General features: G+C 37.2%; 3 protein-coding genes across 9 annotated transcripts; 1 reads left to right on the top strand and 2 right to left on the bottom strand.

Annotated features, from left to right (window-relative positions):
- Positions 1 to 391: 391 nt before the first annotated feature.
- On the bottom strand, positions 392 to 2,551 carry LOC140841145 (clavaminate synthase-like protein At3g21360). Its single transcript, XM_073208358.1, has 3 exons — positions 2,050 to 2,551; positions 1,051 to 1,304; positions 392 to 945 (listed from the first exon to the last, which is right to left on the bottom strand). Exons 1-3 carry the CDS (start codon positions 2,419 to 2,421, stop codon positions 585 to 587), a joined length of 987 nt encoding a protein of 328 aa, XP_073064459.1. The 5' UTR covers positions 2,422 to 2,551; the 3' UTR covers positions 392 to 584.
- A 779-nt stretch (positions 2,552 to 3,330) lies between these two features.
- Positions 3,331 to 7,056, top strand: LOC140841144 (uncharacterized). 2 transcript variants are annotated; one of them, XM_073208356.1, is made up of 5 exons: positions 3,331 to 3,993; positions 5,364 to 5,468; positions 5,557 to 6,397; positions 6,464 to 6,517; positions 6,607 to 7,056. In XM_073208356.1, the coding sequence occupies exons 1-5, from the start codon at positions 3,787 to 3,789 to the stop codon at positions 6,816 to 6,818; spliced, it is 1,419 nt and encodes a 472-aa protein (XP_073064457.1). In that variant the 5' UTR covers positions 3,331 to 3,786; the 3' UTR covers positions 6,819 to 7,056. The 2 variants fall into 2 exon arrangements, with proteins under 2 accessions (XP_073064457.1, XP_073064456.1); XM_073208355.1 differs by having other exon boundaries at positions 3,492 to 3,993; positions 5,557 to 6,517.
- A 1,480-nt stretch (positions 7,057 to 8,536) lies between these two features.
- On the bottom strand, positions 8,537 to 15,328 carry LOC140841142 (protein PAF1 homolog). Of its 6 annotated transcripts, none has more exons than XM_073208354.1 (14): positions 15,241 to 15,328; positions 14,817 to 15,044; positions 13,691 to 14,616; positions 12,112 to 12,180; positions 11,199 to 11,306; positions 10,934 to 11,117; positions 10,776 to 10,849; positions 10,562 to 10,681; positions 10,243 to 10,348; positions 9,489 to 9,575; positions 9,336 to 9,404; positions 9,187 to 9,258; positions 8,964 to 9,107; positions 8,537 to 8,882 (listed from the first exon to the last, which is right to left on the bottom strand). In XM_073208354.1, exons 3-14 carry the CDS (start codon positions 14,605 to 14,607, stop codon positions 8,751 to 8,753), a joined length of 2,082 nt encoding a protein of 693 aa, XP_073064455.1. In that variant the 5' UTR covers positions 14,608 to 14,616; positions 14,817 to 15,044; positions 15,241 to 15,328; the 3' UTR covers positions 8,537 to 8,750. The 6 variants fall into 6 exon arrangements, with proteins under 6 accessions (XP_073064455.1, XP_073064450.1, XP_073064453.1 ...); XM_073208349.1 differs by having other exon boundaries at positions 15,132 to 15,320; XM_073208352.1 differs by having other exon boundaries at positions 15,177 to 15,312.
- Positions 15,329 to 15,592: the final 264 nt, after the last annotated feature.

Genomic DNA, 15,592 nt, shown 5'->3' with positions numbered 1-15,592 from the left:
AAAACCAACTAAAATAAATTTACAGCTTTTCTATAATATTAATTTATATTATCTTTTAATTGGCAATAAGGAGCACAACCGAATGCCAACCACTACATAGAGACCACCACTAGTGACTTATCAAAAGCCATCGTGCACTTATCTAAGCTAGTTAACGTTATTTTTTTTATGGCTTTGTTCCATTATAATTAGGTCTTGTTAGAAGGTGTTTCGCCTATGTGTTTTAACTTTCAGCGTCGTTTCATCCAAAATTTGATTCAAATTTTATGATTACACGTCTATGTTTCATCTAAAGTTGATTCAAATTCTAAAAAAATGATTAGTGCGACAACCAGTAACAAGTCGATCCTCCTCAAATATAGATATGGTAGATTGATAGAGATTCGCGAGATAATTCGTGGAGGAGGAAAATTTAGAAGCTTGGCAAGGGTGGTTTCAGTTTCCATATCCTTTTATGTTACAGGCATAGAATGAGAGAGAACCAATTAGTTTTTAACATTGATGCCATTATTAAAACTAACTCTGCATCCTCTTGTTCTATCCCATATCCAAATATACAAAAAAAAAGTGTGCAGACAATTTTCTCACCTGCAAAGTGAAGCTAAGATCCGGCGGGGAGGGAGGAAAGGTCTTCTAGAGTGAAGAACAGCCAGATTATCTATCAGTAGTATGTCGCCTTTCTGCCATGGGATCGCAATGCTTTCTTCTTCCAGGATATGTAAACAGTCATAAATGATATGACCAGGCAATGGCGTTCCATCACCAAAAACAACTGCCTTCTTGGGATCATTTCGCGCATCTTCCCAACCAGTATAAGCAGCCACCATACTGTTGAACCAAATCTTACGGTCCCTCGTTTCATCATATTTAACAGCCGGGATCGGTCCCATTATTGATTTGACTCCATCCTCTGTCCATTGCAGCTTCATGTTCAGCTTAGCAGCCCTGTTGAGAAATGGTAATTTCCACTATAACATAAACTCCCCTACTGAAAAAGCAAAATTGTTTTGCACCCTTGCTATCTAACTTAATTTTTTTTTTAACACGCACCTTTCCTCGGCCACGTTCTTATCTTCGGTCAAGAATGTAGATTTCCAACCACGGCCGATCGGGGATGAGGGATCATCGTTTTCTCCCAAGATTCTGGTATAAATTACTCCGTGCTTCTCTAGTTTTTCAACGAAATCTGGGTACTTTTCTTTCATCTTATCGTATACAACATGACTGAGAACAATAGGAGTTTCTCCCCCATTCGCAGGTTCTATCTCACAAAAGAAAAACAACTTGGACGGGTACTCAGGAACCTAGCCAGTACGTAAGAAGCAACATAAAACCTTTTATTTTGTAAAACAAAATTTACATTTAACAAGTAATAACCTAACCAGAGCCGATTGACCATAACAGTTCGAATGAAAAATCCCAAATTTTCCATAACACACCTACTTTTTGTGCACCATGCATGAGATAATCCTAAGATTAGAGACTTCAAAGTTGAAATATTATTTTTGATGTAATGAAAAGGTATTTTGTTTTTCTTTTTACAAAATATTGTCGAGGAAGAAAGAAACATAATAATTTTTGACATTCAAAATTGAAAAATGACATTTTGATTTGACTAAATCACTCTTGGTCCATCTCCAACCACAAAATCTATTTTGGTGCAAATTTTACGATTTTTGCACCAAATACAACATCTATCTCCAACCATTTAATTCAACTCTGCTCGTATTTACAAGAATAAGTAACATTTTTTTTTTTTGCAATAGACCCAGATAAGATTTATTTTTAAAATAATCGAACTCCAAAATTTAATTCAATGGCATACTTTGAGGGCCAAAATTGATGTTATCCCCAAAAATATTGTAATCCATATATCTACCATCTCCGTTGGCGGATACACGGGCAAAATGAAAACTTGAATCAATCAAACACTACACCAGAACAATCATCGCCACAAAAAAACCATATGAATCAGATGAATATTGCAAGAACACGAATTATAACATTCCAAGTTCCAAAATTAATCACGAGACAGATGAATCAATCAACCTGAGCCATTTCATGATGAAAAGGGATTTTCTGATCGGGCGGAGACTCGTTCGCCGTGAAAACTCGACCAACGATGTTAGTCCTCGGAGCAGCGCCGCCCACATAAGGAAGCTCCTCGTACCCAAACGCCTCGACGACGTCGTTGAAGTCCGAAGCCTTCGATAGGGAATCAAACCCCCTAAACAAAACAGCCCCGTGCCTGTGCAGAAGGGAGTTAAGCCACGGCTTCTGATATTTGATGGCCGCCGTCAAAGCCGACGGATCATGGGATTCCGGTGCCGTGGGGATCAACGCGGCGGGAAAGACAACTCCGCCGTAGGTTTTCTGCTGGGGAATCTTGATTTCTTTGAAGAAAACTGAATTCGCTAGCATTTTTATGGAATTAAGCAGAGTTTCGGCTACTATTTTTTGATTTCTCACTGTGGATTCGAGGGATTTTTTACGCGCTGGGAGGATTGGGAATATTTATTTTAGCTACTGATTTAAGTTTGTCTTCGGAAGTGGATGCCGCAGGATTCGTCTTTCTGAATTTTTTTGAATCGGTCTAACATGCCCTGGTCACGATTAACCATGAAAATTGTAAAACGATCAACCGCCGGTTTAAAAGTTAACCGCGGTTCATGGTTTTCACATTTCCTATTTTTAAAAAGTGGTTCGCGGGTTTTTTCCAAAAAAAAAAAGTGGTTCGCGGGTTTCACATTTTTTTTAATCGGCCCGTCTTAAGGTGGGTGGGTCGTGTTTTTTTTAAAAAAAATTTAGTAATGTTTTCAATCGATTTTTTAAAAATTATAAGTTATTATTATTATTAAATAGAAAGGTAATGAGTCGACGAGTACCATTGATACCCCAGGGTTGAACCCATCAAGATCCAGCCCAGGAGCCCGTGGTCCATCCCAAGCCCAAATGGAAGACAGGCCCATTACGGACCCAGGTATTTTCTATAAATATCAGGTTCGGGTGTATAACTCGGGCATTCAATTCACTATATTGTTTTCAGCAGCACCCTTAGCTGCTCCCCTCATATATCCTCAGTCTCTGACTTGAGCGTCGGAGGGGCTACGCCAGGACACCCTCTTGGCCTCCTCCTAACGATCTTATTTGTGATTTCAGGCTCAGGATAATTTCGGAACCTGTGTCTGGATTAGTGACACTTGCTGGAATCGGACCCTAAATTTCCCGTGAGTATCAAACATGTAGTTAGTTCATAATCCGTAACCGGAACCACCAAAAAAGGTAATGGTTAGGTCGAGATAATTTTAACCGTCGGATTGACGTTTCTGAAACGCATCATGTCTAGATTCAGACTTACGAGAGTTTAGATTAGGTAATCAATATTCTTTTTTCTTTTTAAAAAAAGACAATATATTTTTCCAATTACTTAAATAAATAGTTTTAGATATCCGGAACAATTTTTTATATAAATTTATAAAAAAAAAATAAAAAAGCTCCCACACCAAGGAAAGATAAAAATTAAAATTTTTAAAAATAATGTCAAATTTTAAATTCTCTTACTAAAAATATTTTTTTAAAAAAATTATATACACACGCAACTCTCCGCGACCGTACAATTTTCTTCTTATCCATCCAAGATGATCTTCGTGGGCTCCTAAAATTTTTCGGAAAGCCCGCGACCCAAACCCGGTTGTGGAGAGAATTCAAATTAGAGAGAAGAAACGTAGTTACCGTTAGCCCACACACACACACACACAAAATACACGCACTTAGAGGGAGAAGACGATGCCGAAGAACAGCGAAGCAACGAAAGCGAAGATGAGATCCATAACTATGAGTAAGCCACTTCGGGACATTTCGAATGCCAAAACTACTAAAAAGACAGCCAATTTCCCCAAAAAAACCGATCAAGAAAGTCGAGAACTTATGGAAGACGATTTGATCGATCATCTCTTCCTCGTGCAGTCCGACCTCTCACCACTCGTGCGTCAGGTATGGAACTGATTCTTTGTGGAATATGATTGAATAACTTATGATTTACTGTGTAATTGTTATTTTTTTGTGGTATTTTTGAAGACTCTAGGGTTTTTTTTGTTTCCAATGCGAGTTGACTGGCTAATTGTTCGGTGATTCTAATTATGAAGTTGACTATTTTTTGTGCGTTCTGAGTTGATTTACTTTTGAATGTGGCCGTTTAATAAGCTGTTCTGAATCAAAGCTGCGAGCGATGAAGAAGATTTGATTGTGGACTCCTCCGCTATGTAAATCACGATGGATCTAATTATACGATTAACATAGAAACATGAAAATACATGATACAGTAGAGGGTGGTGTTGTCATTATATTTGCATCTGATTCGTTTTTCCTTTTTTATAAGCCCTTTTGCTGCCAAAATTAACCAACTCTATGTGACTTTAAAAAAAAAAGAAGGGGAAACCGTTTTAGGTGGTACACGAACTCATTTAGCTTGCCCAGAATTCCACAAGTCTGGAATTCAATAAATGAGCAGTAAATTTGAAGAGCACTAGAATTGAATTTCAATACAGATGTTTGGATAGGAATTGGAGAGAAATAGGAGGTGGATGGAAAGAGTGTGAAACAATTATTAACCGTTACGATTGCATGCTAGAGTATGGTAATTAGTTACAAAAATCACATAAATGTTCTAAATGGACGTGGTTTGTAAGTGGATACATGCATTAGAAATGCACTTCAGTCCAATTTTTTCACTGAATTCTATTCATTTCTCGATTGATAGACGATTGATGGCAGTTAGTTTTATGAATTGTGCATGCTTGAGTATGAATTGTGCATGCTTGAGAAGGAGCATGCATCCATCACCCTGTTTTGGTCTGTGTCCTGTATTTGCACTGGTGCGGTAGTTTTATGTTATTTCATTACATCTTCTTAATAGGAAATGGAACAATTCTACAATTGGAGGAGCTTTATGTAATTTTGTTGACTTTGACAATCTATGGTGTTGAATATCATGGGAGTCTGAATTATATCAGCAGATTTCACTGCTTCTTGGGTCTCTGCGTGGAAATTAGTCAAAAGTGGATTACAGCTCATTTTAATCTTTCGTGGCACTGTTAGTAGATAATAATCCTGGCCTTTTCAGCTATGAAAATTTGTGGCACCAAAGTTTTCTTATGCTGCTGCTAATGGGAGACTACACAATATTGGTGTAAATTTATACCAATTTTAGATTTTTAGAATTATGTAGCATCACCACTTCATCTAAATTTTTTTAATCTGAACTTCCTCCTTCCAAAACTGGAATTATAATTTCTGGTAATCTATGTTATTAGATACATTATAGAATTTACTTCATTATTTGTGCATTCATACATGGATTGCAGATAGACGAACTAGTTGTCCAAGCACTCCAGTTGACGAGCAAGAAAGGGAGGAAAGAAATCAAACAATTTGCAGATTTCTTGTCTGAGATGCGAACTTCCTTGAAGGTTGATCCTCTCTCATTGGTTTTTTCATATTGTGACACCTTCAACATTATTTTGTGCTCTTTTAAGGTTTCAAAAGGTAATTTTGCAGACATGGGTTACTAGATTTCAAAAAGCACTCTCGCATCAATCTACAATTCCCGAGAATAAGCTCGAGCAGCCAATGGAAAGAACTGAAGTTTGTGTTACTGAGGAAGATACAAATGCTTCCACTGAAAAAAGCCCAGAGCAGACCAAGTGGGAATCACTGGTCTCACCATCTCCCCTGGTGTCATGGCGGGCTGAATGCAATACAGAGGGTGGTAGGCAACTGTTTCTCCTCACGCCACTTCCTAAAACAAAGTTTTTTTCTTCAAAATGTCAGGCACTATCTGTTCCTACAATCGAACAGGTTAAACCTACTGAAATTCTCCATCCAGTATCTCTTTTCAATTCAGTTGGAAACTTACAGAACAATCCTTCTGAATCTGCTTTGCCAAAGCCAACTTCAAACAAGGTTTTGGATATAGAAGTAACTAAATCATTCAACAATCTCAAGACCGTGTGTCCTTCTCCAGCCAAATTTTCCGGAAAAAATTGCTCTATCTTTTCCCTCACTCCAGGCCTAAAAATATCACCACCCAAAACTTGCATCTTGCTTGAACCAGTATCTGAATTGTCCAAGAAGAAAAATCAGGGAGTCCATATATCTACCTCTTTCCCTATCAGAATCCAAAATTCGAGCGAGTCCCAAGATTCTGAATCCTCCAACAGTCAATCTTCAAATGACTTGGCTCTGAAGTACCCTGAGCTTTTTGGAATAAATCTAGCTCATAATTTGGGAAGCCGAATAAATTTGGTTGAAGATTCACCAAATTGGATAGTCTCACCTCCAAAAACCTGTGCTATAATGGAGCCTTCAGATGATGATGTTTTATCTGCCGCCCAAACAGGTAAAAGCTTGCTTCAAGAAACTTCTCCTGTTCACAATCAGTCAACAGACTTGTCTGTCATGAAAGGAACTTTTGATCAAGGCGACCATCACATTGCAACGAAAGATTATCACCAGCAAGGTCATAATTTGTTTTTTGATAAACTGCAAAAATTCATTCATAAATATAACTTTCCTATCATAAAATGGTTTTTTCGTGGGCAACTGCAGGTACTTGTTTAACATTTGACATTACTGAAAGCACCCCGATGATAAACGAGCCCACAAACACCTTCCGAATGGGAAAGCATCCCGGGGAAACCACTTTGAAGAAGGAACTGTGGACAAAGTTTGAAGCTGCATGTACTCACAACAGCTCTATTTTCCGAGAGATGTCATCTGACAAACGGTTTCTTGATCGATTAGAAGAAGCTTCTGATTAATAATCTGATGCATCAGTAAAATTCTGAACTTCAATCGGGTAGATGGCTTTTAATTCAACTTTATTAAAACCCATAGCATTGTCGTACGCTAGTGTATCTTTTGATCAAGGGGTACATGGTTGCATATATGTATGTCTTCCATTGTCCTTTTTGAAGCTCAATTTTTGTAAACTGTTCAATAAGTAGCAACAGTTTTTCTAAGTGAAATTTCACTCTTGAAAAAGATATGAATGGAACATGTTACTCAGAACGTCTTAAAGTTGTTAACCTCACTGGCTGAGTGTTATATATAGTAGAAATCAGTAGGCGGCCACAAGATTTGTAATAAAAAATTTCCAGTAGCTCTCTTTGGAAGTATAAAAAGTATGTTTATGACCCTGTGAAAATGTTGATACATGTGAGGTACAAGTGCACATCTTTTGATAATTAAATATCTTGACAATCAAAATTTGAGAATTTCACTCCATCTTCTTCACCAACCAAATTTAATTTGTTTAGAACACATCTACTTATAAATCTCTTAAAATCATATTTTCTCTTCCAATTAAAATAGTACGATGGAAGATTTATACCTGATAATATGTATATTTGTGACATCCTCAAGGTCGATAATTTTTTCATCGTTAATAATAAAATCATGTGCTTACCATTTCAAAGATTTCCCAAGTACTGAAAGGTATTTACAAAGTCATTTTTGACAGTCAATTTTTTTGATAAACTTAGAGAAATTCCAAAATAGTAACCTTAATATGACAACCATTTAACATATATTAATTAGATAAATTTTTATGTCAGGTTTTACCAATCAATCCTAGTGAATAAACTCCAATAATATAGATTATCAATTTGTTTTCGGTTTGTAATAGAAAAACATATGTCGTGAACTTGTGATAAGCTTTTAGTATTTGGATAATATTTTGATTGCTGGTAAACTAATTTTCAAAAAACTGTCCGTACCTCCACAATCCACCGTGTGATGTCTTGATGCAGAAAATGGAATTATTCTTAATTGTAAAGTCATTCTACTATGCAAAAATACTTGTGATGTACACAAATAAAAGAGATTATCGAATTTGAGAAGGTTCGAATAAGTCGAATTCAGTAGTTACTGACGTCATGCACAAGTCGGAGGCATCGGAGAATTACTCGACGAAAACCTTTCGACGCATAACTCCAAGTCGGAGGCATCGGAGAATTACTCGACGAAAACCTTTCGACGCGTAACTCCGCAACCACTCGATGTGATTTACAAAAGTCAAGAGAAAACTTAAACGATGAAATGAGAACATAATACATGAAAAGAAGGGCCAAATGAAGGATTCATTAACATATATGTCTATAATATATATTAAGAGTGTAAATAACAGAGACAAAACTATGATAGGACACTTCTAAAAATTGTCATATCATCCTATGGTTTATCAAAATTTTCAAAACACCCAGGTTCATAAAAATTTTCCAAATTGCACAAACGATTCCTATGATTTATCAAAATTGTCAAAGTAGGTCTGTAATTTATAAAATTTCCAAACTAACCCTATAGTTTTTCCAATATTTACTAATACCCTATTTAAATTTACCTATGCTTGTACAAACTAATGACGAAATTTAAAGAGTTGCGGGCACAAAAATGCTAGAAAAATTGAAATACAAGGCCTTAAGAAAGATTCAAGGCTCAAATCTCAATAAAAAAGGCATATCACAAAACATGCAACATGAAGCATAGCTAAATATTTCAAAACGAAACCAGGTGCCATAGTTATAAGATACTGTAGTTTTTCCCTATGATAATTCAGAAATATTGTAGTTTCATGAACATGCCTGAAGGCAAGGTCAAGCGCAGCAGCAGAAAAAAAATAAAACCAATGAGATGTAGTTCAGTTTTCTATCCCTTCATGTTTTTTGACAGTTTTCTAACAAGGGAAGGGGCAACTAGTCAGACATTTCATCCTCAGCTGCACTAAAATGATCGGCATCTGTGTCCTGGACGACCCTACGCAGACGACCAACATTGCTCCTTTTGTTTCTTGAAGGTAAAGTGCTGTCCTTTGAACCTACAATGTCCTGCCAATCACAAGAGAACAATAAGCCAGAAGTTGATAGCTTACCACCCTGAAATATGATTGGTAAAATAAAGAAATGCACCCCTTCGTCTCTCAATTCCATGGCAGCAACAGTTGATCTCCTCCTTATAGTAACAGATTTCGGCACAGGAAAATGTTCCACCTCCTCGCTTGTCTTTCCATCTTTGGCCCTCTTTTTCCTAAGAACAAGTTTGGTAGGAAGCGGCTACATACAGATCACAAGTTAGGACAAGGATACAAATGAACTGAAGAAATCATAGGCCTCACGGGGAAACAACACTCACCAAGTATTTGGCATCTGATTCCCCAAATACCACAAGATAAGTAGAGGGATCCTGGACATTTTCGCCTCGTACCTGCCAGGAATGAATAGGATATAATATTATAAGTAGCTTCGGTAAATTTAATCAAAATAACTCATGACATAACATACATCCCAGTGATACTCCCGGACCCATGAATATGTGATATCTTCATCATCATCGTACATATCCTTCTCGATCTGCAACCACAAACGAAAAAAAATACCAAATTAACTTTGGCAAAAATCAAATTAAACTCGCCTTAACTTGATCAACTATTCTACCTCATCAATTGATGGGACCATGTATGCCAAAAATTTATCAGATTTCCATGCATCCTTGCTTGAAGTAACATAACTTTTCATAATAGCCTGAAAAGTTGAAGGAAAATAAACAGCAATTATTAAATTCTTAATTATGTATCTATATAAAGTTGATATGTGCTAAAAATACGCTGTGCAATGCCATATATCAATCAATGTAGAGCAGGTCAAAGCTTTTGATAAAAACAAAAGATGGAACAGAAACAGTTAAAAAGCAGCAGTTGCACAAAGCCTCGAAATCTCACCTGTCAAGTAAATTAAGCAGACCCCAGATTGATAAAATATTTTAAAAAGTGATATAGAAAGATTGTCATTTTCACAAGGAATTTAAGAAAATGTGTAAGAAAAATGGTATATGACGAGATGAGTCATGAGAGTGAAGACTTGAGCTCCAAATTCCTAAATTTATCCAATATATTTGATGTCTTCACAAGGTCTGCAGATTCAATTAATGTCAAATATGGCATATTGGAGTATGATTCAAATATTCCAGAAGGGGACTAGTTAACTCAAGAACATGCTAGCCATAGCACGCACAAACTGACAAGTCTAATTAAGCCAAAGATCTACCCTATATGGTGGAGTAAGCAAATGCACCGATTAGGCGAACTCCATATAGTAGTATAAGTAGAAGAAAAAATAGTAGGGGAAATCAAGGGGACAAATAATTTAGCTGTTGGCATGATGCATTAAGCAAAAACTAATCATTACTCACTCTAGATTCAAGCTCCTCACGAACTGCTGCACTTAGTTTACTGTAGATTTCTGAATCGGCTGTCGGAGCACTATCAAAATTTGCAACCACAAACTGGTCATCATACCTGGAAAAATCATAGCATCCACACATAAGCTTCTGGATTACAAATTATACATTCTGATTGTATGATAATAATGAACCACATTATAAGAAATAGAAAAGGAAAAAAAAGGGAAAAGCATTTTGCCCATGCACATTTGACAAGTAAACAGTTATAAGGTGTGTCTGATTGTTGAAAAACAAGATTGAATAAAACAAAAAGGAAAAAAAACTACACCTCTCTAAATATGGAAAAAGGGGAAGAACTTTTATTGGTTTTAGTCTGGGATTCACGGCATGAACAGGGGGGGTCTTGCACGCTTCAAATGAAGCCACAATATCATGAATTTGCCTTTCCCTGAAACAAAGGCAAAATAAATGGTCGAGATAAGAGCTACAAAAACCCGTGGCTGAAATTCTGCATACCATAAGAGACGAAAATATTCACTAACCGATTATTGAGATTCTCCAAAAGGTTTCTCCCTCGAGATTCTCGCAATTCCCTTGCTTGCTTTTCAGACAGAGACTGCAAAAGCATGACCAATTATCCACACTTTCAAGTTTCAGCAGAGTCCACCATACCCTTTGTGAGCAAAGAGTCAAATATTACCTGCTTTGTTGATTCGATACTGAGCGGAGATATGTACTGCGTTTTGACCAACCAAGAAACACCTTTGTCAGTTGGCCTCTCTTTCTTCTTAATGCCATCTGACTTAATTGGGGTTATAGGTTCATCATCACGCAATAATTCCTCATCCTCTGGATCAAGGGGTATTCTTGGACCCTTGGGAGGACTAATCAACAAAAAGGATGAGAAAGTTAGAAAAATGTGTCATGGTAATGGAGAAAGAGGATGAGAGGCCAAATAATTTTACTTGTATACACTCAGATCAAGAAGGTCAAGCGGTATGCCAAGGTCTGGTTCAATGTGAAGCTGAGGCTTCCAATTTTTCTCCAAAGATGTAATCTGATATCTACAGTATCTGTAGGTTCAAACCATAAGCTATATGTAAATTTTGTAAAAGTGGAACGCAATGACAGCCCCATTAGCTTTTCAGCCTGATTAACTGATTATGAGTGGAGGTGTATTCGGTCAAGGAACACATACAAGGGAGAGATACCCAAATTATATTTGCAATAAATAAAAGCTTAATACACACCAAATGGGAAACATATGAGTATATGACCATCAAGTGATAGCTGACCATCATTCATACAGGCCTGCCACATGCCAAGAAAATGAAAATTCAAAACAGCAGATGTAATGACAATTTCTCTGTCCTCTCACACAAATTAGGAAGAGGCAGCAGATAAAGGAACATGACAGACTTCAAAATCAACATAAGATAGGGAAGCAGACAAATAAACATAAATATGTTTCTATTCCCCCTACTGCCATTTAATTACACAAGTCCAGAAAAAATAATCTTTAATCATCTACATGGCCGGGAATAGTTCAACTCTGATTTGAAAAACATAAAACAGAAAGAAATTAAAAGGCTCTGTAAAATGTACAACGGAGCCCAACTAAGATTATATTTTCCAAAGAGACTCTCTCTATGAGCTTCAACAACAATCTGGTTTCTGCATTGGTAAATACATAAACAAGAAATATTTAAACTGAATGGAGGAAAAATAATATCAATAGTAGTTCTTTCAGGGAAGGCTTGGTAGTGTGACGTTAACAGCTATGGTTGCACAACAACTAAATTTTCAACCATAGCAAATAATATCATTGATGATATGAAGCGATAAAAAATGTGAATTATAGCAATCAAGGTTCCATACCGATCTGGATCTCTTTTCAAAGGCAAAAGCTTTATCTTAGCGGATGGATCTGGCAGTTCATTACGAAACCTACAAACAGCACAAACTCAGAAGTGAATGTTCGCCATAGAATGCGGCAAGGAAAAAACTACCTTTAAATCTCAACCCTTGCCGATACAGAAATTGATGCTCCTGCAGCAAACATTAGCTTAAACTGCCTATCGTGAACGAGTCATCACAAAGTCAATTATTCATTCATGGTAGGAAAAAAGGACATCTAGAGGAACCACGGTATGGATTCTTTTCCCCTTTGTGAAAATCAGACGCAATTCCAATTTTCAAATCAAAACCCTTTAGTCCTCATTCAACCGATTAAATTAAATTAATGTATCAACTTAAAGACAACACAAACATGACTCAGTGATTAATTAAAAACATACCTAAAGTCAGACACAAAATCTGAAATCTTTGATTTCTTCCTCTCAGGTAAAGAAGCCATTTCGCTTTTTTGTTTATCGGACATTATAAGATCTATAATGAGTAAAAATTTAGGGGTTTTCATTTACAAATTTTGCTGTTGAGACATCTTGTTTGGATAACCTAAAATAATTCAAATTGACCACTTCATAACAAATAACTTAATTTTGTTCAGGACGAGGTGGTGGAACAACGATGCTAGGTGTGGAATGGGGCATTTTCAAAGAAAAAGATTGGGAAAAGGCAAGAGGGGCACGGGTAAATTGTGCAACAGGAGACGACTACAGTAGTTTATATAGTGTGAGAAGGGCAAAAAGGTATTTTCACCTAGCACAAAATAACCTACTAAAAGTCTAAAACAATAGTAATACACTTATCTGGGTTAAAAGTACGAGCCAGAAATAGAATTATAGATAGTATCACAAGATGTAGAATACTACATAATTCCACTTTAAAAAAAATTCCAAATTTTCAAGCAAATTAAAGACTTATAAGCCAGTCTCATAACTTAAATCAAACAACCCACTACCAGACTTTCAAATCCCACAAATAGATTTTCTAGTAAATTTAATTTGCCACGTACTCCTAAACACAAAGGTATGATAAAAAATTTAGTCTCTAACACTTGACCCGAAATGTATTTGTGCTTAGAGTATAAAAAACTGTTACTTATGTTCCATGTATTGGCTTGTCGTGGATGTTTTATAAGATGTCGCAAATCGGCAAATCAGTGAACGTATCCGGTTCCTTAACTGCGTAAATGGCATAGCAGTTAAATGTTTAGATACCAAATGAACTTAATCAAATGTATACGTATAAGGTTAGATCGACAAAATCAAATACGCCATCGTCGCAGATCAGTGTAACGTATCCGATTCATTAAATGCGTAAAATGCATGCCAATTAAATGTTTAGATACCAAATGAAGACTAATGTATATGCATAAGGTTAGATTGTCAAAATCAAATACGCCATCGAGGTAAATCGATCCTCCCAGATCATATGAATGAGGAAACGTCATAAACATAATCTGATTGATTTGTGCGCGCAATTAGTTACCCTAATTGCACCAATTAACTAACTAAAGGACTCATTCACAGGAAAACCAGCCGGATATACTCACTTCATCTTGCAGATAAATGTTGTTGGCTTCTTCAGTCGGTTTTCAATTATATCACCACTTAGCAAGGGAGTGCTCCTCCTATCACCCATATGTGATCCACTAATTGACACGTGGCCCCTTCCCCCAGGGGCCAACATTTGGGTCTTCTGCAGCAATTTATTCTGAGTTTCCCTCACATGCTGCTTGTGTTTCTCCTCTTGCTTTTGTTTTTCATACTCCTTCCTTTTCCTCAACCTTCTCTCCTCCTCTGTCTCAACCCTACGCGAACCCTGAGGCTCACTCAATTTTTTTGCATTTGGTGGTACTGGGGGCTTGTGCTCTTGCTTAAATGGAGCCTCAGAACGTGCATGCCTATTCTCCCTGCTTGTTCCTGCAGGGGGCACGCCAGAAGGCAATGGAGGAGGCGATGAGGGCTGTGATGGAGGCGGAGGCGGAGGAGGAGAAGAAGGAAGAGGTGGTGGAGGCGGCGGCTGCAAAAGCTGAGGTTGATTGAAATGAGACTGCTGAGAAGATGGGTAGTATATTGGAGGAGCTGGGGCAGGATGAGGAGGCAATGGAGGCAGAGGAGGGTAAGAAGAAGATTCTGGCCGTGGTGGAGGAGGCTGATATTGAAATGGCTGTTGTTGAGGTGGGGGTGGCTGCTGGTTTCGAGAGGGAGGGTTAAAATGATGCTGTGCAGACGATGATCCATACCCTGAATGTTGGTAATTGGAGCTAGGGTTTGATAGAGAATAATTCTGTCTGTCATTGGAACCCTCGTTGCTGCTGTAAGGACCCCAATTCTGTGAGTATTGATTTCCACCAAGTGATGGCGGTGGAGCGGCTGAAGACTGCAGTGGGTTTTGATTTGGATGTGGAGGCGGTGGTGGAGCAAATGCCGACTGAGACGGCGGATGGAACGGCCTGTAAGAAGCCATACCGGACCTCTGCGAACAATCTTGTCAGCTGAATTTCAATTTATGATATAAAAACCCTAATGAACGGGAAAATATCAAATTAACATCAGATATACGTGCCAACAGGGGATCACGTAGACATGCAAAACTAGGGGTAGAAAAGGGGGAAAATGAAATTTAAACGCCGGTGTAAATTTTGAGCACTTAGCATTAAAAATGAATTCACTTACCCTTTTCAATCAGAATTGGAGGAAGAACTCAAGAAAGAACACCCTTGGAACAACGAGCAGATTTAAATTGCACTGTGAGGCTTGCTCTGAGGGCTCAAAACTAAACCACCTAAAAGATCGAAAACATGAACCAAAGGATGAATTGAATCCCCAAAAAAGAGAACTTAATCCCTCAATTGGCGTAGATGAGGCTTGAAATTCAAATCCCCGATTCTTTATCAAAGAACCCTAGCAGAGAAATACAAACAATCAATCAATCAATCAATTGAGGAGGTGGAATTCCAAATTGATTTGATTAGAGTGAAAAATGCATACACAGATATCCCATGAGTTTGCTGGTGTGTATACATACATACATACATATATATGTTGTATGTACAGATTTGAGAGACAACAGTAATAGCTTGCAGGTGCTGAGATTTACAGGGAAAAATTGTATTTGTAATAAACAATGATTTTGTGACGGCGGTGAATGACGGCTCTTTGACCTTGCAAGGAAATACTGTGATATATATATATATATATATATATATATATATATATATATACACACACACACAGACACACACACTCAGACACTACACAGTTATTGTTGGATAAATTTTCCCTTGAAATGTGAATTAAAATGCATGATAAATGTCGGAAAATATGAGACCGGTCTAGAATTGTATTTAATTATTTGAATATTCATGATAATTTATTTTGTTGCATGTTAATAATGTCGATGTCATCTTAATACTGACAATTTTGACGCAAATGTTGTTGTGGTTGAGATC

Source organism: Primulina eburnea, chromosome 9, assembly GCF_022965805.1.
Source record: "Primulina eburnea isolate SZY01 chromosome 9, ASM2296580v1, whole genome shotgun sequence".
Lineage (NCBI taxonomy): Eukaryota > Viridiplantae > Streptophyta > Magnoliopsida > Lamiales > Gesneriaceae > Primulina > Primulina eburnea.
The sequence above is the reverse complement of the archived record's forward strand: the minus strand, read 5'-3'. Positions and strand labels throughout refer to the sequence as shown.